Source organism: Scedosporium apiospermum (genome assembly GCF_000732125.1).
Source record: "Scedosporium apiospermum strain IHEM 14462 chromosome Unknown SEQ_SAPIO_0098, whole genome shotgun sequence".
Lineage (NCBI taxonomy): Eukaryota > Fungi > Ascomycota > Sordariomycetes > Microascales > Microascaceae > Scedosporium > Scedosporium apiospermum.
In genome coordinates, this window is record NW_015971799.1 from 200,007 (window position 1) to 221,308 (window position 21,302).

Here is a 21,302-nt window from a genome sequence, read left to right on the forward strand (position 1 = left end):
ACCGAAAAAAATGCAAGGAGATTGTCGCCGAGTGTGGATAGGAAATGATAACCAAATGCTTGAAATGCTCTAAAGAAAAAAGGGGAAAAGAAAATAAATAATGATGCAAAACAAAAATGGAGAAACTGCCACCTCCTACCCAACATTGTCGTCCTCCATTCGATAGTGGTGGGCACCTCGGGGATTAAAATCCCGAGTGGTCAGAACAGCCTGTGGAAACTTCACACCACATTTGCCGATGTCATCTGGACGTCGTCGGGAACAGTTGTTGTTGACTCGATCCTTGTACGGCGGACATACCACGTTCCAACCCCATGCCCCTTCTTCTTCCTCAAAATTGCCCATCTCAGGGGTGCAATTACAAGGCACTCCCAAAAGACAGGAACCGACGAGATGACCCCGACAACAAAGGCCATGAGCTGACTCGATGTACGCAGGTCTCCACGAGTCATGTCGACGTTGTTTATGGACAGTGTTCCCTCAACCACGACGATGCTCACAATGAGGATAACCGACTGAAATCCGGCCACGACCCGGAAGTAAAAACGGCAGCGCTTACTGGCACGCTTTCGCCGCAGCGGTCCAGTCCATTGAGACCTCGGAGTCACAGTGGAAGCAGTCGACGACCCATCCTGAGATGGCGTCGCGTTTCCCCTGAGAAGACCTCGCTGAGACTCCACGTCGGAGACACTCCGACTGCGGGAGAACCATCTGCGCGCCGCGAACATATTGGTCGCGATCAGATAGGCTCCGTATGAAAAGTATATTACGCCGCCCACAAACATGATAATTCCCCAGACGCGCAGCCATGTACCGAACCTCTCGTTGTAAATACTCGCAGGCACGAAGAACCACATGAGCTTCACATCGCAGCCCGGCTTGAGACCCCGCCTGAGCCCTCTCCAGTAAAGCCACGGACGGACGAATTGGTAGGCAGCCCACGAGAGGCAGATGACTCCCACGGCAAGCATGTCGCGAGGGCGCACGGCATGCATTGCTTCACGAATCTCGACGAGAGTGGCCCGCGACCGTTCCTCGGCGGCCTCTTTCTTCGTTTCGGATGCGATGCGACGACTAAGACGCTCCGCTTCGGTATTGGTCATGCCGGTGCCGCGGGCGGCCTGGATGAAGTCGGAACGGAACTGGTTCCTGTCAAACTGGTCGTCTTGTTTTTCCCTGCTATCGCCGGTATATGGCGCCGATGTTGTGCGTGCTATTTTGTCGAGCGAATACCGCGCCGCAACGTCGGGGCAGTCCCGAGCCGCACGCCCGAACTCGATGAGTGCATGCCGGAAAGCGGTACGGTCCTCATCTGCGGGGTCTTGTCTTTCTGTTGCTTCGGATAGGTTGTAGTGAGTCCTGTAAACAGCCAGGCCCGCCTCTATGAGCGTGGATTGGCGTGGCTTCACCGTCTCGGGGACATCTGTTCTCATGAGATCCGCGACGGAGACCCGCGTATCTCTGCGGTCTGAAACTTCGCTGTCCCTGTTCGTCTTGCGGGATTTCTTGACACAATAGACTTTGGCTGCCGCGAGGCGAACGAAAAGGTCTGTGAAGAAGACATACCCGCCCGTCAAGGCCATGACGATATACCAGTCGAGTACCACTAGTCCGTTCCCTGTGGAGGTTGTACATAGCGTGACGAAGAGGGATATGGAGAGAATTGTGAGCCCTGTTCGGAGGGCTTTGAGGCCGTTTGTGTACCCCGTCGAGAGTGCGATGATGGCAGCGAGATACTGGAGGTAGAATCCTAACCGAATACCGATTCCGTATATGTCGGAGTCGCCGAATAAGTGGCATGGTGGGTAGGATTGAGCCTATTCAGAGGAGTCTTTGCGTCAGATCACTTTCAAGGAATCAGGAGCAAACGTGATGAGGAAGGACTTACTACTATACGCCTGTCCGTCCCAACGAACTTTGTCATTGATAATGCTTGGCCCATGATGCCCAGGCCCGTCCAGTATTTTGAGATGTCGGAAATTCTGGACCATGCCAGTGATGGATGTTACCGTAGCGTTTTGGATATGCTTGTCTTGTTGTTCTTCGGGGATGGTGAAAGAAAACAAGCCAGGGTTGAAAAAAAAAAAGAAATGTCCTTGAATCCGGATGCAACGAGAGTGAGGTGGATAAGGTTGAGGGTGAGTCCATCTGTCCTAAGAAGTGGCGAGGACTCACCTCTCTTGAAGAACAATATGCAGGGCACAGCTTTCGCCATTTGTTCATGCTTTCCACCTACTTCCCCCGGAGGTCCGTCACTAGCATGATGCGGGAGGCTTTATCCCCAGCCTCGTCTCGACCCCTCATGGCGCGGGATGAAGATACAGCGATGGAGGGGCAAAAGGAGATAGGGCCGAAATCAGGGTCTGGCTTTAGCTTCGAGGTGGTTGCCTCGGGGCCCAACGATGTCTCACCTTGGCCACGAGGCTGGGTTCGATGACGATCTTCACTAGAGCAGCCACCCAGCCCTTTTTTGTTTGAAGAATTTCTTTGCAAACTCGTCTGTGCACAAAATTCTCAAGGGAATCTTCTTGGATATTTTTTTTTCGATTTTCTCTATAATTTGCTGCCGGGATAGGCGAGAGGCTCCTCTTCGGAAAGAAGAGTTTTGTTGGCAACCTTAGCAGCTTAATTCGTCACTGAAACACAAGGCACACATGCCAACGGGAATGGGCATACGCTCGCGAGCTAACAACAAATCTTTTGCCAAAACGAGATCCCTGATACAGGATACCCCGTAGACCTCGTAAGCCTCCGTTCTGGCAGTGCCATGGGAATGAACCAACTTCCATGAACATCGCATCGTGACTGGACGTGGATAGAAAGTTGATCCAACAAGGGTCCTCCTGGTGGATGTTACTTCAAATGCGGAGATATAGCAACCGGCAGGCATCTCAGCTGCCAAGGGCAAGCCGTGGACAAAAACTCTGGCGTAACCCTACGAAAAAGTGGTGGGTTGAGTATTACTTGCTCGCCTAAGATCGAGAAGTCTAGTCTCGAGGGAATCAGCTCGCTTCAATATCAGTCCGGACATTCCCCAAAAAGTATGAAAACGCGATGGCCGGGCATCGAGAACGCAAAGAGGCATCGATTGTGCATTGGATGCTCAATCTTCAAGAGCGGATTGTGAGACATGAGACAACAATCTTCATCGCCTGCCGCCAACCTAAAGCTCTGGTCGGCCTCAGCCCCCTGGGCCGGATACTATTTGCTCGGGGAGTACTGTGCCTAGGAATTTCTCCGTTCTATTCTCCTAGACGGCCCGGATAGCGTGGGTGTTGACTGTGATCCAGCCACATCGAAGGGTTAGCGGACCCTGAGACATCTGGCCTGCTCTGGCAACAAGACGGCTTCGCCACACCTACCCTGAGGAGAAGTCGGCCCTACGATGGGAAGTTTACCAATAATTCAAGACTCTAGCGCCGACCCGTCGAAAGACTTCCAGCCTCGGTGTTGGAATCTGGGCGGCCTCGCCATTAGATCTGCCGTGACGATACCAGCCTCACAGGGCAGCCGACTAAGATGAGACATCGGATAAGGCCCCCGCCCAAACGATGGAGGAGAGTGGCTGGAAGCCTCTAGCCGCTCAGTGGAGGAGCGGAAAACGGTGTGTGCCTAAAGAAAAAGAGGCCGGGAGGGTTCACCGAAGGGATCTCAAGCCTGTGATCTACGATATAAATCATGCATATGCTTCCTGCAACTTCCTTATTCCCTCCCCATTCTCAATTTCATCACATCATACATAAGTCAATCACATTCAGAGTCTTTCGTCCTATTTCTCGCGTGTTTATTGCCCTTCCTAATAACCGTTTCCTTCCAATGAAGACTCTACACTTTGCGTTGGTGCTCTCGCACCTACTGGTTCTCACCACTGCCCTCCAGCATATCCCCGTTTACAAGTGGACGAGTCCTGCTCGCTCAACGCCAAAACCCCTTCAAAAGAGGGACGAAGGGTATCAGCCCGAGTTTGGAGTTTGCGAAGGCGATGAGGTGACGTGCTCCGCCTGTGGTTCCGGGTATGAAGAGTGTCAAGGTAGTCGGGACGATGCACTCTTCTGTTTCGATCCTACCAAAGGTCAACGGTGTTGCATGGATAATACCGGAAGTAAGTTTTGATCATTTATACGCTTGGTGGGTCCTCCAGATCTTTCATTCGTGGCGCTAACCGATGTTTTGCAGCTGCTTGTGATGCCGGATTTTACTGCGCGGGAGCCAGCGACGGAAATACCTTTTGTTGTCCGGATGTAAGTGATGGCCTCATCGAACTTGACCATGAAGGAAACAGTCCTAACAGAACTTTTAGAACTTGAGTATCAGCGAATGTGCAAATGCGTTCCAAATGCAGCTTTCATCTCTTTCCATTCCTGAAACCACAACCATCCGACGTCAATCGACAGTGACGGAGACGAAGACCACTCCTCGTCCCACGACTCCTCTCCAAAATACATTGAGATCCTCACCTGCCCCTGCTGATTCCCCCTCTACTACCTCTACTTCCTCTACTCCCCCTTCGCCCTCGATCTCAACCTCGACCTCAGCCTCAACCTCAACCTCAACGTCGACTTCGGCTTCCATCCAAACTTCCACTCCGACTCCGGCTTCCGATTCCACCTCTACTTCCATCGAGGTTCCATCTTCCGCACCTTCGATTCCTATATTATTCCTTAATAGCACCAGCGGCGCTACGCCCTCAGCCACCAGTGACTCGCCGGCTCTCCCCTCAAGCAGCAGTGCGAGTGATGTAGACCCAGCATCTGGTGATGATCGGGACAGCGAAGGCGCCGCAATCGGCGACGTATGGCCAAACCCTGCCCATTTCCCTCAAGACGGCTCAGTCTGTCGTGTGGCCTGCAGCAATTCCGGAGACAAAGTGGCCATTCCTCGCGAGGTCGAAGTGACTCTCTCCGAGGTCATCACCAAGGCTTTCACGGTTACCGTTCCGGGTCGTACAGGTTGTGACTATGCCACAACCATTACTTCTACGCTTACTTTCTGCACGGTTGAGACGGTTACCTTGGATTGTGAACCCACTCCCGGGATCCCACTAGAGATCCCAGTAGCCACCAACACTCCCTGGGAGGATGGCCCTGACTCGACTCTTACCTTCATTATCCCACCTCCTCTCGCAGCAAGCGAGCCAATCACCTCCCCGGAAGCCCAGTCCTACACAACCGAGATCCCTTCAACTCCCGAGGTTCCTTCCGCTCCCGAAGAAGTGACTGTTGATATTCCAAAGGGAACGCCGGCTGTTGACGTGCCTAGCACCAAGCGAGCGGAGAGCACCGTTCACGTACCCACCACACCGTCCACGGTCCTCAGATCGCGTACTACCACACCGACCACTACATCGACAACGTTGACGACTGAGGTCCCGACCTCAACGTTGGTTGCTGGTGGTGCCAGCGGTGGATCTGTGTCGAAGGTCATCACAGGATTCGCGATCCTCTTGGCTCTGGCTGCGAACTCCACGCTGTAAAAAGAGTGTGGTGATGATCATCTAGTTCACTGCACCTTTCCCATCCTCTCTCTGCTTTTCATCAAGTTTTTGTTTGCATATGAAATACCCCAACCCGGGACTAACTGATGCCATGAATGATGCTTAATGCGGTTCAAGACGTTGCGGGATACGATTAATTAGAGTTATGATATATTTTTTTATTCTAATTTTCTTTTCGATTCAGTATCGGGATTCGATGGAGCTGTTGTCATCTACTATAGACGCTGTTGTAAAAGTGAAACAAAATAGAAAAGAAATCCTTTCCGATCTCTTCCCTGCCACACTTGAAGTTTCCGAGTATGTCATGGTACTGTGCAAACAATTCGTTTCTGTACACTGTCCCCACCATGACGAACACGACCCCTCCATAACAAAGAAATCCAGCTTCCACCTGAATCAAGGAAAAGAAAAAAAAAAAAAAGAATTCCGGCTCCTTATAATGTCCACACGAATCCCCCATCTCCTCGAGCCATACCTCCCTCTACCCGCCTCCTCTCTAACTCTCCTCACATCCGTCCTTGGTGCTACGACGAATTGGCTCCTCCTCCGGTACCTTGCGCAGCACCTCGCTCGTCCGGCGAGGGGCTCCGACGACGAAGACCACGATGAAGATGAGGTCGGTGGGAAGAGAAGAGGAGGCGACAAGGCGATTGTTTTTGTTAGTTTTATGAGGGATTATGCGTTTTGGAAAGAGGGAGCGGCGAGGTTGGTACGTTTCCCGTTCAAGAGAGCCGTCATATATTCTAGATATACGCTGTCGAGACCGGTGAAGTTGGAATATATACTAAAGAAGGAGAGTACAGGGCGTAGACTTAGATTCTGCGATAAACCAAGGAACACTAATCTTCGTAGATGGCCTCACAGGCCTCTTCGTGCCACCTCCCAGTAACGCTCCGCCTCAACCCAGGGGCCGAAGAACCCTACGGTCTGGGAAGCTCGCCGACCTACGCACCGAACTCAATCGCGCGATTGTCGACATCACATCTACGCCGACCGCGACGAGTCGGAAAACCATCTTGATGATAGACCAACCGGATTGCTATCTGGCGCTGACAAGCTCTCAGAATACCAGCGTTCAGATAGCAGACCTAATCCTTTCTCTACGCGAGGTATGAATCGTATTCTGATCTACGAAGAGGCCTCTCTGCTAACTCGAGCTTTGTCGCCCCACCAAAACTAGAAAGTTCACGCTTCCGTCCTCACACTGGCGGCCGACGAACCGCTGATACACTCCCAGACTACGACCCTCGAACGCTCACATGCTTCCCTTGCCCTCGCTACTGCGCATGAAGCTCGTGTCGTGCTCTCCGTGCGGCGGTTAGATACTGGTACTGCGACTGATGTGAGCGGTGTGCTGAGAATTACGAGGGGTGGTGCGTATGAAGACGGTGAAGCGGAAGAGGGAGAGGAGGTGGAGGCGCATGAGTACCTGTACTTCGTCGCCCAGGATGGAGGTGTTAAGATATTCGAGAGGGGCCAGTAAGAGTCTGGGACTCAATTGGAAGGCTTTTATAAGAAATGGGCATAAATAGAATACCAGTCATGGCGATGGGAATACCCGAGCGTGGCCGCGTTTATCAATGACGGCCTTTTCTAGTACAGTCTTTCAGGAACACTGAATTCGTCATGAAAAGGCAAGACTTGGAAGACGGGGGTGTTGGAACCTATACTCCCGAGTAATTCAATGGCAAGGTTTGGGAGGGCGGGAAAAAAGAGAAACTCGGGAACCGAGAACTCCAAGACATATCCCTCCTTCGAATGCTATGGCAAGCGCAGGGTGGAAGATTGTGGCTTTTTTGCACATTTCTTTTTTTCATTGTTTCCCTCATCGATCCGGATCGGGAATATGCGAGAAGGAAAAAAAAAACCCTTTCATCCCCTATGTTAATTTCATACCAAACAAACATAGCCCCTATTGCTCCCTTTGCGTGCCGGCGTTTAACAAAGAAAACTCCGTCTCTATTTTCGACTTTCCCTGCCCCTCATCTTTTCTTTTTCCCAGTTTCCTCCCTCAGTCCTCCCCCGAGTTTGGAGGAGACATAAAGACTATTTGTCGGTGGTCGGGGTTGAAAAGAAGAGGAAAGGGACAAAAAAAGAAGATGCCAAAAAGAGTTAAAGTCCAACCCCCTGCCCGTTCGCCAACTTTTCGTTTAGATTAAGACGGAAAAAAGCAGCTCATGGCTTCGAGGGTCCTCGGGCACCGGCGGGAGTGCCGGTCTGGAAGCCGTTCCTGAATCGTCGGGGGACATCCTTGAGGTATCGCATGCGGCCGGTGCCGGTGGTCTTCCTTCGCTTCGCCTTCTCGGACCAGTTGTCTGCGCGTCCCCTATGTCAGCGCCCCCTCCCACTTCAAAAGAAAGACATATTCCTGCCTGGAACCCGTGAACCTAGATGGTGGAAAACGTACACTTTCGGACCTTAGCGGCGGGGTATCCGCAAGAAGCGCAGGTGTGCTTCTGGATGTGGAGAGAGCGACGACCTATATCCCAGAGAGCCTCGTCAGCCAAGCCCTTTACTTCATCGCGACTCATTCCTCCTCCTCGGGAAAATATGTTCGAAAATATGTTCTCCAACCCAGATCCTTCACGTCGTTGACATCGTTCTTCTTCCGAGGAAATTGAGGGAGAGATCGGGGCAAATGGGAGGATACGAACCGCATCGTCGGCAGATGGTGTGCGTCTTGTTGTGGCGCTTGCCGAAGCTGGACGTTCCCTTCGCTATACGGAGGTGACGAAAAGGTCAGTAACGACTTCTTCCAATTCGAGACTCGTTCTCTCGAGAGAAAACAGGTCTATATTTCGACATTTTTCAATTGGAGGGAGTTCAACGTACTCATTTTGCCGGTAGTTTATGGGTTGTTGACGATGGAAAAGATGGGTGAGTTTGGCGATTGAACGGATGCTGCAAGGCCTGGGTTTGGCTGGAGGGTCGATTGAGTGCGGGTACTTGGATTGAACGAGCCCTAAAAAAATTTCGACACGTGACTGAAATTTCGAGAAGCCGGCTCCCAGGCTGGAGTCGTACTTTTCTGGGGTGAATTTCTTCCAAGAAGACGCATGGTGCCGAAAATTAGCCGACCCTGGTGTTTTGAGCGCAGCAAAAGGGGAGATCTTCGGCGAAGCTCTCCATATCACGACCCCACCCACTTGAACAAGAATCGTGCTAAGATCTGGACCAAAAATCGTCTGGCATGTCGCTCTGTTCGACGACGATACGCGACTACCTATCTCCGAAGTCCTTTACTCAAGAAGGAAAATTGGCGCCGTATGTAACAATGCCGAGAGAAAACAGTTTAAGTCCCAGGGAAATACCTAGTCGTAGGACAAGTAGTTAAGCTCAGTCTTGGCCCAAGGTCGAAAGGAAGCCCGACTTACATATGTCACTCTGCCCGCTTGTGCATTGTGTTCTCACTGCCTTTCATACGACTAATGTGAAATATCATGGAAATATGAAAACAAGTGCAGTGAAACCAAAGCTCGCCAAAAGTCTATTAAGTTATTTCCAGCTGTGAAACCCCCAGGCAAACCCATCTCCGTTTTCTGCCTCTCTCACTGCCTGAATTTTATTGATCCCTCGCTTATACTTTGATACATTATACAGGAACGCCAGCTTTAGTCAAACATGCTCTTGCCCCCGAGATTTTCTATAAACCGTGAAAGTATAAAACCCAAACAAGAAGGAAAACGAAAAAAAGGACCGTTGGCAGGAAAGGATAAAGAATGAGACGCATTTCCCTGAAAGTTCCCACCTCCCGACCCATGTTTAGAGCTTCAGTAGTGTCTTCCCTTTCTTTCATGTCGAATTTTCTTTGCAAACCAATTAATACACTTTCCACCGTGTTCAGGTACCGACAACTGAACACGCTGGTTTTTGGATGGGGAAACGAATTCAATCGTGTCGTTGACATTACAACAAAGTACAGGAGTAAAAAGAAAAACAAGTCAAGTGCAAGGTGGTAGATGGGGGGTGGGGGGGCCTGGTCGCTCGGTCGAGGTCTAATAGATAGATTCGTACAGGTAGATGAAACCGAAAATGATAAAGGCGATGGCACCTCCGAGAGTAACTGTGGAACTTTGTTAGTTTGATGATTTGGGCGACGGAGTTGCAGTGAGTTTGTATGACTTACCAACTCTCATGCTGACCTTGCCAGCAATGGCGCGACCACCCAGAACGGCGACACCGGTGCATACGCAGTGCCCAGCCATCGCCCCAAGGGTGACGGACCAATAATCGGGACCGGCCGCCATGGCAATCGTCGCAATCTGGCTGCGGTCTCCCCACTCGCCGAGGAAAGTCATGACGAAGGTCTGTACCCAGGCGGGACTAAGGAGAAGAGAGAGGAGGTTTTCAAGACCTTGGACAAAGTTCTTGAAGGTTCGCCCTTGAGGGGAGGGGCTACGAGTGGGAGATGTGGATGGAGACCTGGGAGGGGCAGGGAACCGGCCCTTGGGGCGAGATTTCCTGTTACCGCCAATACCCATCTCAAGAGCATAAATATCCTTCTCTTTCTCGGCAAGCTCTTGCTCAACTTCGTGCATTTCTTCCGCAACGCCTTCATCTGGAGACATGGCCATGCCTTCCCGCAGCAACTTCGCGCCGAAGACAAAGAAGAGAACTGAAGCTAAGAAACTGGTGACCTGGTGGGAGAGTAGCGTCGGCACGGCTTGGCCGAGAATCGCAGACAGGACGGTCATGACTAGTAACGCGCTGAAGGCGGCGGAGAAAACAACCATGCGGTCATGCTTCATGGCCATGAGAGCTGCAACCAGGAAAGTCTTGTCTCCCACTTCGGAAACTAGAATCATAGCCAACGAGAGAAGGAATGTGTGGAATGGTTGAATGACTCCTTCGACAAAGGTGGAGTCAGTTGAGGCGTCACCGTGGGAGACATCCATGTGGCCCCGTTGAACGGAGTCTGGGACGGGGATCGGGTGGTCGACGATTCGCTCGGGGAGATCCTCGGGCTTCTGAATACAGTTGTTAGCTATGCCGAAAAAAATTCCAATGTGATCGCGCTACGACTAACCTCGAGGCCGGAAGCTTCCTCGCTAGATTTGGGACGATCATCTTTCTTGGTATCATCAACGGTCGCAACTGGTTCCTCGACAACGTGGTGCGCGGGAGCCTCTTTTGGAGTCTCGGGGACCTTTCCTTCCTGGTCATTCCTCGTCTTGCCCTTCTCTGATACTCCGCCTTCAGTTCCCCGCGTACCCTCCTTGGGAGGTAGCCGGTTCGGATCGTCCATCACACCGTCGTTGGATTCAGGAATCTTCTTGCCGTCGATGATAGTCGGATCATCGGGGCGGCCGGCCAAGGCCGGTAAGTCTTCGTCAATCTTGCCGTCCGTCTCGACCCAGGGGCCATTATGCGGTTTGCCGTCGTTGCCATCTTTGGGGGCGACATTGGCGTCGGCTCGAGGGTTGACGGCGCTCACCTCATCACGGGTGGCGGCTTCGGAGGCGAGAGCCGTTGCAAGAACGGGCGCGAGGAGAAGGAGGAGGTTCGCTTGTCGGGTTCGTAATCTCATGTCTGCGGTAGGGTATCGAATTAAGTCGCCGGGAGGGAGTGATGATGTGGCTTCAACGAGAGCCAGGCTGTCGCAGGACGACAATGGCACGCAAGTCACCAAAGGTCAAGGGGGATCTAGTATACAAAACCGGGTCGTTCTCGAATAGAAACACTGGCAGGCACACAAGTGCGAAAAAGAAGAAAGAATGAATTCAGAAAGAAGGCCAAAAGTTGAAACCTTAGGGAGAGACTAGAAAGGAGAGAAAAGACAAATTGAATTTGAAAATCAGACGAATCACTCAATAGGAGTCCGAGTTGACCAACCTGGCTGGCAGAAAATAATCAAGGCCAGCGCAGCAACTGTTGGAAAGACAGTGAATAAGGAGACATGCGGTTGGTGGCCAGGTCCGCTCCCCACAGCGCCTTCCTCCCTAACACCTCCTAAATTTGTATACAGTGCTAATAGACAGTGCCTTCCACATGAGAGTGGCTGAGCATCGAACAACTTTTTGGCTTGTGATACTCCATCGTCTCTGACGCCGATCCATCAATTGACCAATATCAATTGAAGTAAAGCAATAAGGTGGACCTTTTTCGCGTTGGTGTTCCTGCACGAGATATGACACTAATATCAATACTGGGAGACCTCATCGTTCCACCGTCCATCTTGATCAGGATGCCCAAAGCGGAGACTGACACACGGAGCCCCTTAAGATGCATTTCAATGTACTTTGTACTTCGTACACAGGTAGAATGTAGTATTCTTCATGGGTGGCGGACAGTGCACAAACTCTCCCAGCGGACAAGGTACGCGCGTCTTCGCCAGCGTTCATCTTAACATGAAGCTTGAGGCTTCATTCACAGAGGGCTATAATTGGCATCAGAAGTTCCTGCTTCCCCGAGATGTACCCCCTGATTTTGGGGGATCACTGCCAAAACGGCCCTGCAAGTGAGACAGTTTTCAGCAACTTAAATTGGCCCAGATGTAACTTGTGGTGGCACGGGTCCAGTGTCTTGGTAATATTGCACATCCAGCCCTCTATTAATTAGGTTCATGTACTTCGTACTTCGGATCTAATTGATCTCGAACTCTTTTCAAATCCAGTTCGTTTCGAGATTGAAAAGGCTTAAGAATTGGGCCTGTCCCTGTCTTTCTGGGGGAGTCAACCCGCGGGTTCGGGCTTACTAGACCCGGAGTTAAGCAAGCAAGTGCCATTTACGTCAGCGTTCAAGGATCTCTTCCGGCTTCCCAAGAACCCGACGACAGATCAATTGATAATATAGCAAAGGCACTCAAGACCCCCGCAACTTACTCTAATCCTTTGTGCTTCGTACATCTCAGTTGAATATTCTCTACCAGTAATCATACATCGGAAAATATCTAGACCACTGCTTCAATGGTTACTGATAATGAGTCGGGTAATCCAGAGGTCACCTCCCCAGAGCAATCTGCCGAGGAGTCTACCAGCTCTCAAGACCCACTGTGGGAGCCATTAGAGGAGAGCGATGATGATTACGAGGAGGAAGAGGAGGACGAGGAGGACGAGGAGGAGAATGAAATCGATGTTAGCGGCGATGGAGTACCCCTACTTGATGAACTCGAAGGCGGCATCACCGAACAGCTTCTTCAGGATTTCATAGATGGCGGCTTATTTGCCAACCTCAATGCTATAATCAATAATTTCGAGGACTACGGTGAGAGCGAGGGAGAAGATGAGTTCGGAATTGAACAGCTCGTGTCTGAAGGTTGTTCTTTTCATCAAGCTTTGTGTCCCCCAGCTAAGTGTGTGGAAGTTAGCTAACCGATGTCCATAGGCGCCGAGTTCCATGCTGTCTACACAGAGCCTTATGGCAGAGACGATCAGCCAGACTCGTTATTAACACCACGGAGGCGGTTGGCAATTGAAGTGGAGAGTGCGTCGGCCTAAAACCATCTTTCTTCTTCTCGTTATGCCCATAGTTTCAACTATTTTTCCTGTAAATCCGTGTTAACCACATTCCGCTCGTTTAGGTGATTACCATAATCGTCCGACTCTTCTGACTCGGGCGCAGCTGAGGTATATCCATGAAGAAAACCTCCTCGATCAAATTCAGAGTAGTGAACGGCACGTGTCGCGAGACGAGTTTCGGGAATGGATAGCTAGCCACCGACCAGACCCGGCCCGTTTTCCAAAGGTACCGAGCAAGGAAGGAAGGGAACTCATGGACGCGGGGTCTTTCGGCGCACATCCCGCCCCCGGTGAAAAGACGTGGATAAAGGCACCCTCATTACGGATTCTGGAACGAGAGCTCGGCTTAGCTGGCACCCTTGCTGAACGGAAAAGGATGGAGAGGCTTCTACTCCAGAGCATGATACCGAAGAACAAGACAGACGTGACTATCTATTTCAGGGAACCCGTATACTCTGGTCAGTTCTCCCGCGACGGTAACTTTTATTTCGCTGGTGGAGCCGACTTTAAAGTGAGGTTATACGACACTTCGAATCCCTACAGCTGGAAGCATTACAAGACGGTCATGCATCCTTGGGCGCAATGGACGCTCACAGATGCTTCCCTGAGTCCGGATAACAAATGGCTGGCCTATACGTCGCTTTCGCCGAAAGTCTGTTTGACGCCGACGGATCCAAGCGACGAAGGTGATCCGTATACCTTGGACCTCGGCGCTAGCGTCAATAATGCGGGTGACGGGGATGAAGATATGCACCGTAGATTTGGCATATTCTCCGTTCGTTTCTCGGGAGATGGTCGGGAGTTAATTGCTGGGACGAATACGCATGCCATAATTGCCTACGACATCGAATCGAGAACACCACTCCTTCGTGTGAGAGGACACGGTGACGACGTCAACGCCGTCTGCTTTGCGGATACTTCTTCACCTCATATTCTTTACTCTGGGTCAGACGACAGTGTAATCAAGGTTCGTGGGTCTTTTTTTTTTTTTTTTTCCTTGTTTTCACTCTGCATTAGTGATTCTAAGCTAAAATCGCTACCTCTCCTAGGTATGGGATAGACGTAGCATGGGCGACCGCCGTGAAGCCGGAGCCTTCGTGGGTCATATAGAAGGCATCACACACATCGACAGCAAGGGCGACGGCCGCTACATCCTCAGCAACGGAAAAGATCAAAGCATGAAACTGTGGGATCTCAGGATGGCCATGTCGACGGACCGGTTCCGAAGCATAGGCCTGCGAAGGGTGGCGACGTTCGACTACAGATGGGAGAACTTTAGAGATGCGGACTGGTTCAAGGATAAGAACGACAACTCAGCTGTGACGTTCCGCGGCCACGAGGTTCTGCGAACGTTGATCCGGTGCCATTTCTCGCCTCCTGGCAGCTCGGACTCTCGATACGTTTATTCTGGAAGCGCCTCGGGTGAAGTCTTCATCTGGAACCTGGATGCCACGCTCGCAGGGAAGATCGATGTTGCGACGAGCATATTCCACTCGCTGGAGAACGCGGGAAGGTTTACACCGCCGATGTCGAGGGATCGGTATTCACCGTGGAATATGATTGTTAGGGATGCTAGCTGGCACCCGAGCGTGCCTGCTATCGCAAGTAAGTTCGACTTTTTTGAGTTCCTTAGTATCGCGTTATTTTATTTTCTTCTTTTTCTTTTTATTTTGCCTCGAAAACAGAAAAGTCATGGTTAACTAATATACTTCGGTAGCTTCGGCTTGGAGTACCGACGGAATGCATGGAATGCGCGAGGGCGCTATTTCATTGCACACATTCCAAGAGCCACGAGATCCACCACCTTCGCAAGATGATCTAGGATGCCCTATTGCTGGGGCATGTGTTACGGAGAAGCTACAGCCTTGTCGGTTCTCGGTTATCTCGAGAGCACATCATTGAATTCAATTTGATGGATCCCTGTTTGTAAGGGGCGAAAGAAGTACCTCGGACTCGGGTGATGGAAGCCGCATTTCGGACGGGATGGATCAATGTTGATGACTTTGTATTTATTGATCAATCCCGGAGGCTTGGGCCGTACATTTACATTCGCTTATGGTTAATACTCGATACCGTGGATAGAAGAACGGTAATATAGTCCAGGTCCAAGGGTAATAAGGCAGCCTGCATCTGGGGTCTTTGAAAATACGAAGCATTGATAAAATCCATGTCATGTGGGGAAAGAAGGATCAACGACTGACACTATTATTCCGAGAATCAACCGGAGAGCTCCCTGCAACATTGACTCGGTACGTACCCACACTTGTCAAGGGGTGGTCCAAGTCTTGTCAGGTCGGGGCTTCTTAGTGCAAAACAGCCTTAGAGCCTCGTTGCTGCCCTTCTCCAACTTCCTCTCCCTGATCTTACCATCCTCACTGACTCAACCTCTACCGTGCCCACCCTCCCATCTCCCCCCCGTTTGTCCTCGACTATAAAGCAATTCGAATCCAAGCACCGAATTAAAGCTACTCGATCGTCGAATCTCCCAGGGAAGCTTTCACAGCACTCGCTCGCCTTTGCCGCAAGCTAGGCAGGAGCTTCGACTGCCGATCTTGATCTCGCCCTAGCCAGACTCGAGCCATCGAACGTCCACCATCCTCCCACGATCTCGCCTCATTACTGCGACGGTGCACGGGGAAGTTTGTGGCCATTTGAAATAGTGGCCGAATCATCCTCAGCGCTTCTGACCGGTTTTGAGGCTCTTTGCTGGAACTGCAACACGATTCTTGTTGGTGACCTGGGGAGGAAGGAGCCAGCTTGGATCGAACATACTAGTTCTCCCTCTAGGAAAGAGAAGATTGCAAGCACAGAGCTTCGTCTTCTGCATTTACTTGCCGTTTCTTCAATTTCTATTGCGCCGGATCACTCGCTCCACCAGGAGGAAGCAATCCAGATCTTCAAACATAGGTGTCATCATCTTTGCACTATCGAGACGAAAAGATTCAAGGGAACAAAAGGGCAACGCGTTTTCTGACCTGTCAAAAACTTCCTACCTCTCTATACCTGTCTTGCCGACGTCGAGTCTGGACTGTACGTATTTTACATTGTTCTGTCTTCTTGTTTGTGTTTTTCTTTGTCTCTACTTATTTTTCTTGCCTTGACTTATTCGGTCTCTTCTCTTTTTTTCTTTTTTCTTTTTTTTTTTTTTTTTAATTCTTGTACTTTCTATTTTCATTTCCTTTGTCCGTGTTTTCTTGCCCTGTTTCCCGAATACACCACTGCTTTGTCCGGCGCATAGGTTCTTTTCTCTCTTTTATTTTTTATTTTTACTTTTTTTTTCCCCCGAAGAGAGGAAGGATCCCCAAGATGTCGACGATCGAAGCGGTGGATTGCCTTCTTTTCCTGTGTATTGGACGCAAAGCTGTATATCCAACTGCTAATGCTAATACCAACATTTTTTACCTAACAGCTCCCTCATTCCAGACTCAACATTGGAAGCGTTCCTTTTTGAGGCTCCCCTCTTGACCTGGCGGTTAAGCTATAGCGGAACGCTTCAGTAGAGGAACCCTTTTGCTTTTAGCCTTCCTGTTATCCAGATAATCGAATTTGCGCTCATATAGCCCCGATCGAAGCCCCTAACACGACTTATAAAGGAATAAACTGCATCTTCACAATGGCCGAAGAGGAGTTTGAGATTGACATCTACGGCGATGCGCCAAACGATCAGAACAACGAGCAGCAGTCTTCCCACCAAGATGACGCCCAGTCGTATAATGACGGACATGCCCACGGCGAAGATTCCCACGCGGACGAACACGAACGCTACGATGATAGCAACGCGGGCCGTGATAGCAGCCAAACCCGTAATGCTCCCCAACAAGGCGTAAAGAGGAAGAGCGGTTCTGAGAACGACGACCGGCCTGTTGACCCCGGCGCGACGGCTGCTCTCATGCTTTCCGACTTGAACTGGTGGACGACCGATGATGGAATCCGCGCGTATGCTCGCGAGGCTGGTTGCGAAGACGAGTTGAAGGATGTTACCTTTAGTGAGCACAAGGTTAATGGCAAGAGCAAGGGGTACGTTTTGAGCTTGACGGAGAAAGCCTTAATCCCCTTATCTTAGGTGTCCACCCAATGCTAACTTGCGTTGGTTTCAGTCAAGCCTACGTTGAATTCGCCACCCAGCAAGCGGCGACCGCTGTCAAGCGCTTTATCGATTCCCTCTCGAGCGATTCCAATCAAGCGCCATTCAAGAAGCTCGTCGTTTCCTACTCGATGGCCGGCGTCAACCCCTTCCGCACATTGCCCAAGGATGCCCCCGCCCGATCCGGCAAGGACGACCGCAACAGGTCAAGTTCGGGTTCTTATAACGACGGCGGACAGAGCAACATGGGAGGAGGAAACTACCGCGGCAACTACCGAGGACGAGGAGGTTACGGCCACCGCGGAAACATGCACAATAACCAATCCGGCTTTAACCGCAACTTTTCTGGCGGAAGCAACATGGGCGGTGGTGGCGGTTACAACAACCAGATGTTCGGCAACCCCATGGGCGGAGGCGGCGGCTTTGGCTTCAACCGCGGCGGCATGATGAACATGGGAATGCCTCGAGGAGGTGGCGGTGGAATGCGAGGTGGCCGGGGCGGAATGGGCAACGGCATGATGGGCATGGGTCCGATGGGCGGTATGCCTAATCCCATGGGTGGCATGGGGATGATGGGTGGTGGTATGCAAGGTACGTATATTTTGTCTCATTAGCCTCCGCCAGCTCCTTCTCTAACTCGATTTTATAGGATTCGGAGGTGGCATGCAAACTCCGTTCGGCCCCGGCTTCTTCCCCCAGATGGGATCAGGCAACCAAGAATGGGGCAATCCCCATGGGGCGAAGCGACCCAGGCCAGAGTAGTACTCTTCCTGACTTGATCTTCGCCCTCCCGTTATTCTTTGTTTTGTTGACCTGATTCATTATCATTGAGTGGAAATGGGGCGTCTGGAGTGAGGCGAAAAGAAATTGAGGGAGCTGACCATAAGGTTCTCAGAGGAAAAATACCAGAAGGGTATCTTCTGTGCTGATTGAAGAGAAGTACGAACTTAACCATCAGCTTAGGTAGTAGCCACTTGCTATCTGTGGGCTACACATCGCGGGATTTGCTGGGGAGGAAAACCCGTGGAAGGTGTTGCTGGATTACATTACCCACGAGAACAACTCCTCCTTGCTATGGCTTTTTCAAGACTGAGGAGTCTGTCCTTTTTTCTTTTTTTCTGTTTTTGCTACTGGGAAAAGGGCATAGAGCACAGGGAAGTTGTGTGTGTGGATCAAATTGAGGGGACTAGAAAGAGAATGTGTGATTGATGGGAGCAGAACTGCATGGGTTTTTTCCCCTTTTTTTCATTGTCAGTGGTTGAATTGTACTAGTATTATAGCAAGGACAGGTTTTTGTTTCTTTTTTTTTTTTTTCTTTTCTTCTTCTTCTTCTTTCATGTTCTTGATCTCTCTTGTTTTCTTGTGCCTTTTAGGACTGGGCAAATATGAAATGGTATCAATACTGGAGTTTCCTGTTTTATGCTTGTTGTCTCTTATTTACCCTTTTCTCATGATTCCTGTACTTGGATCCCACTGTCCACGCTACCTATCTCCTCTACTATCTAACCCCGGGAGAGAGAGAGGGAGAAAAACAAACCAGCTGTACGATATAGACTTGATAATGCTATCTATCAAACCTCCACGCAACATTTTTTTAAAAGAGGACACCGTCAAGTAGTAAAAAGTCCCGAACTCCTCCCAACCACTTCCACCCCGCTCCCCTTCCTCCTCGCCTCCTCCCTCTCCACCAAAGCCACATACTTGGCCGAATACTGCGCCGCCAACGCCTTCTCGCCCAAAACCTTCATAACGGCCGCCCGCTTCGCAATGACCTCCCTCGCCCTCACACTCTCCTCCACCTCGGCAAAGTACGCAAAGGCCCTGTCGAGGGCGTCGTTGGCCCTGGTAAGATGTTCCGTGCGGGTGCGCGAACCGGGGGCAGCCTGGCCGGCTAATCCCATCTCTGCGTCGGCGAGGGAGGCGTACAGCGTGGCTGCGAGGTGTGTGTCGTCGTATTCGAGCGCGCGGGGCAGGGCGGCGCATAGGAGGCGGGAGGAGGCGGAGAATTCAGATAGTGAGGTTAGGATGGAGGAGAGGGAGGCGACGGAGTGCCAGAGTAGGGGGAGGAGGCGGGAGCGGTGCGCTAGCGAGGCGGCGCGTGTCGCGAGGGAGAAGGCGCGGGTTGGGTGGTTGGATCTGATGTAGAGGTTTGCTTTAGCGAGGAGGAGGCGGATGCGGAACGCGATGTCCGGCGTAGGGGTTGTGGTAGTCGAGTCGGTGGGTTGCGCGGGGGGGATTTCGTCTGACGTGCGGGCGAGGAGATCCTCGACGAGGGAAAATGCGCGGGGGAGGTCGCCGAGGCGGGTGAGGTAGTCGACGTGTAGGAGGTCGATGGAAAGCGCCATGTCTGGTTCTAGATCGTCGAATTTGGACTGGAGGAGTTGGGAGAGGAGGTCGGAGGCGCCGTCGAGGTCGGAGCGGGCGAGGTCGCGGCGGAGTTTGATTATGCCGCGGTATTTGCGCCAGTATTGCTGGGGTTTCCCGGCGCGTAGGGTATGTGGTGCTGCCGAGGCGGAGGGCGTAGTGGTTGATGTTGTTACTAAGGTGCCATCGGGGTTGAGCTTGTCATCTAGGAGCCGGAGAGCGTCATCGTAGCGCCCACGACCGGCTAGATCCATGGCAAGTTTGCAAGTGAGGCGTAACTCATCCTCGAAGACACCATGGGGCGCATGTGCCCGGAGGGCTACCTCGCAAGTGACGGTGGATAAGTTTGATAAACCGAGACGATCCCAGAGCGAAGCGACGAGCATAAGATGCGGCGCGAACATGTTTCGGGCATTGCGCTCAACGATAACCTGCGAGGCCCGAACGACGTTTTCCAGAGCCGTAGCCACACTCTCGCCATTCGACAAGGTGAGCTTCGCCTCGCTGAGAAGCACGGAGCTCCACAACGTCCACATGCCCGTCTCCTTGGCGCGGACACGCAAGAACGCGAGGGTCTCCTTGGCAGAACCGAGAGTGCTCGCGGGGTCGATGTGGGCGACGAGACTGGGGTGGGCGCGGCCGAAGTGGAAGAGCCAGTTGAGGGCGAAGTTGAGACAGGTCATGTCGCGGTTCTCGCGGGCGGTGGACACGGTCTGGAGCATGGCGTCAACGGCCTCGGCGTAGCAGCCGAACTCGGCTTGGAGGACGGCGAGGTTCATTAGGGCGTATTGGTAGAAGAGGCGATCGCGGTTTTGCATGGTGTAGTCGAAGTAGCGGTGGAGATAGTCGAAGGCATTGGGTAGGTCACCTGCTCTCCAACTATCGAGAAATCTGCAGACATGGTTAGAATGGGGAAGAAGGGAGTGGAAGGGTGTATTGATGGCAGCTTGAGAAAACCTCACTTTACATAGTGGGATACGCTTGGGGTTAGCAAGCTGTCCTGCATTAAGTCTTGCAGCTTCTGCCGTGTCTCAAGTGGGACGCGGTTGCCATATTCTGTTTATGTTGGTTAGCATTTACTCTGAAAAGGCAAGCTGCCAGGATAGTTCACATACGCTGCATCTGCTCGACCTGAAACTCGAGTAAACCCTCCAAATCATCAGTGCTGATCGGAAGGGCAGCTGACGAGCTCCCCACCAGCCCATCCCCGTAAACAGCAGCCGCCAACCCCTCAAAGTCCGGATCCTCCAACTCGCCCACCAACAAGACCTGATCGAAGCTCAGCTTCTCGAACGCCGGGTTCTTCTTCTTGAGATACTGCGCCGTCGGCTGGCGATACCTCACAAAACTCTTCCACAAATCCGCCGAGTCATGAAACCTCAACCGCGCAAACTCCAACTGACATCTCCTCACGAAAATTCCAAAAATAGACGTCTTACAGAGCCGGATCCCGCCATCAGGTTCGGGCATCTGCCCCGTCTCCTGGGCGATACGGCGCAGCTCCTCCTTGGTAGGTTGCAGCAGGAGACGCAGCCGCGAGAAGAACTCGTGCATGGCATCAAGAGAGTTGATGTCCCACAGCTTTTGGAGGAAGCTGTCCCAGAGACGACGGCCCGGCATCCCTAGGACGACGGGGTGCGGTGATAAGACCTTTTCAAACTCGTAGATGTCGGTGACGAGGTTGGCGGTGCGTTCGGCTTTGTGCCATGGTGAGGAGCTGAGGTTGGTGGCGGTGTCGACGAGGTGGGAGGTTATGAAAGAGAGGACGGGGAGGATGGCATCGGCCGTAACGGCCTCGTCCGCGTATAGCTCGATCAGAGCTAAAAGGCCAATTTTGGCGGGTGTGAGATACCGCGCCATCATGAGATGAAGAGAGGGGATGGGTGACTGCCCATGCGCCGGA

At 51.8% G+C, this 21,302-nt stretch overlaps 8 protein-coding genes across 8 annotated transcripts; 4 read left to right on the forward strand and 4 right to left on the reverse strand.

Annotated features, from left to right (window-relative positions):
* Window positions 1-221: 221 nt before the first annotated feature.
* Window positions 222-2,304, reverse strand: SAPIO_CDS5225 (uncharacterized protein; the record flags this gene model as incomplete). Its single annotated transcript, XM_016787592.1, has 3 exons — window positions 222-1,817; window positions 1,889-1,982; window positions 2,237-2,304. The coding sequence occupies 3 exons, from the start codon at window positions 2,302-2,304 to the stop codon at window positions 222-224; spliced, it is 1,758 nt and encodes a 585-aa protein (XP_016642607.1).
* Window positions 2,305-3,816: 1,512 nt separating this feature from the next.
* On the forward strand, window positions 3,817-5,473 carry SAPIO_CDS5226 (uncharacterized protein; the record flags this gene model as incomplete). Its single annotated transcript, XM_016787593.1, has 3 exons — window positions 3,817-4,102; window positions 4,177-4,241; window positions 4,301-5,473. 3 exons carry the CDS (start codon window positions 3,817-3,819, stop codon window positions 5,471-5,473), a joined length of 1,524 nt encoding a protein of 507 aa, XP_016642608.1.
* A 460-nt stretch (window positions 5,474-5,933) lies between these two features.
* SAPIO_CDS5227 (uncharacterized protein) lies at window positions 5,934-6,977 on the forward strand (the record flags this gene model as incomplete). The annotated part of the gene is made up of 3 exons (XM_016787594.1): window positions 5,934-6,203; window positions 6,559-6,603; window positions 6,675-6,977. 3 exons carry the CDS (start codon window positions 5,934-5,936, stop codon window positions 6,975-6,977), a joined length of 618 nt encoding a protein of 205 aa, XP_016642609.1.
* A 692-nt stretch (window positions 6,978-7,669) lies between these two features.
* SAPIO_CDS5228 (uncharacterized protein) lies at window positions 7,670-8,330 on the reverse strand (the record flags this gene model as incomplete). Its single annotated transcript, XM_016787595.1, has 4 exons — window positions 7,670-7,809; window positions 7,902-7,973; window positions 8,149-8,211; window positions 8,327-8,330. The coding sequence occupies 4 exons, from the start codon at window positions 8,328-8,330 to the stop codon at window positions 7,670-7,672; spliced, it is 279 nt and encodes a 92-aa protein (XP_016642610.1).
* Window positions 8,331-9,489: 1,159 nt separating this feature from the next.
* Window positions 9,490-11,021, reverse strand: SAPIO_CDS5229 (Uncharacterized protein; the record flags this gene model as incomplete). The annotated part of the gene is made up of 3 exons (XM_016787596.1): window positions 9,490-9,557; window positions 9,621-10,461; window positions 10,521-11,021. The coding sequence occupies 3 exons, from the start codon at window positions 11,019-11,021 to the stop codon at window positions 9,490-9,492; spliced, it is 1,410 nt and encodes a 469-aa protein (XP_016642611.1).
* Window positions 11,022-12,399: 1,378 nt separating this feature from the next.
* SAPIO_CDS5230 (uncharacterized protein) lies at window positions 12,400-14,853 on the forward strand (the record flags this gene model as incomplete). The annotated part of the gene is made up of 5 exons (XM_016787597.1): window positions 12,400-12,697; window positions 12,818-12,916; window positions 13,014-13,918; window positions 14,001-14,556; window positions 14,669-14,853. 5 exons carry the CDS (start codon window positions 12,400-12,402, stop codon window positions 14,851-14,853), a joined length of 2,043 nt encoding a protein of 680 aa, XP_016642612.1.
* Window positions 14,854-16,564: 1,711 nt separating this feature from the next.
* On the forward strand, window positions 16,565-17,797 carry SAPIO_CDS5231 (uncharacterized protein; the record flags this gene model as incomplete). The annotated part of the gene is made up of 3 exons (XM_016787598.1): window positions 16,565-16,968; window positions 17,049-17,626; window positions 17,685-17,797. 3 exons carry the CDS (start codon window positions 16,565-16,567, stop codon window positions 17,795-17,797), a joined length of 1,095 nt encoding a protein of 364 aa, XP_016642613.1.
* An 848-nt stretch (window positions 17,798-18,645) lies between these two features.
* On the reverse strand, window positions 18,646-21,259 carry SAPIO_CDS5232 (Uncharacterized protein; the record flags this gene model as incomplete). Its single annotated transcript, XM_016787599.1, has 3 exons — window positions 18,646-20,290; window positions 20,362-20,455; window positions 20,515-21,259. The coding sequence occupies 3 exons, from the start codon at window positions 21,257-21,259 to the stop codon at window positions 18,646-18,648; spliced, it is 2,484 nt and encodes an 827-aa protein (XP_016642614.1).
* Between the last annotated feature and the right edge of the window lie 43 nt (window positions 21,260-21,302).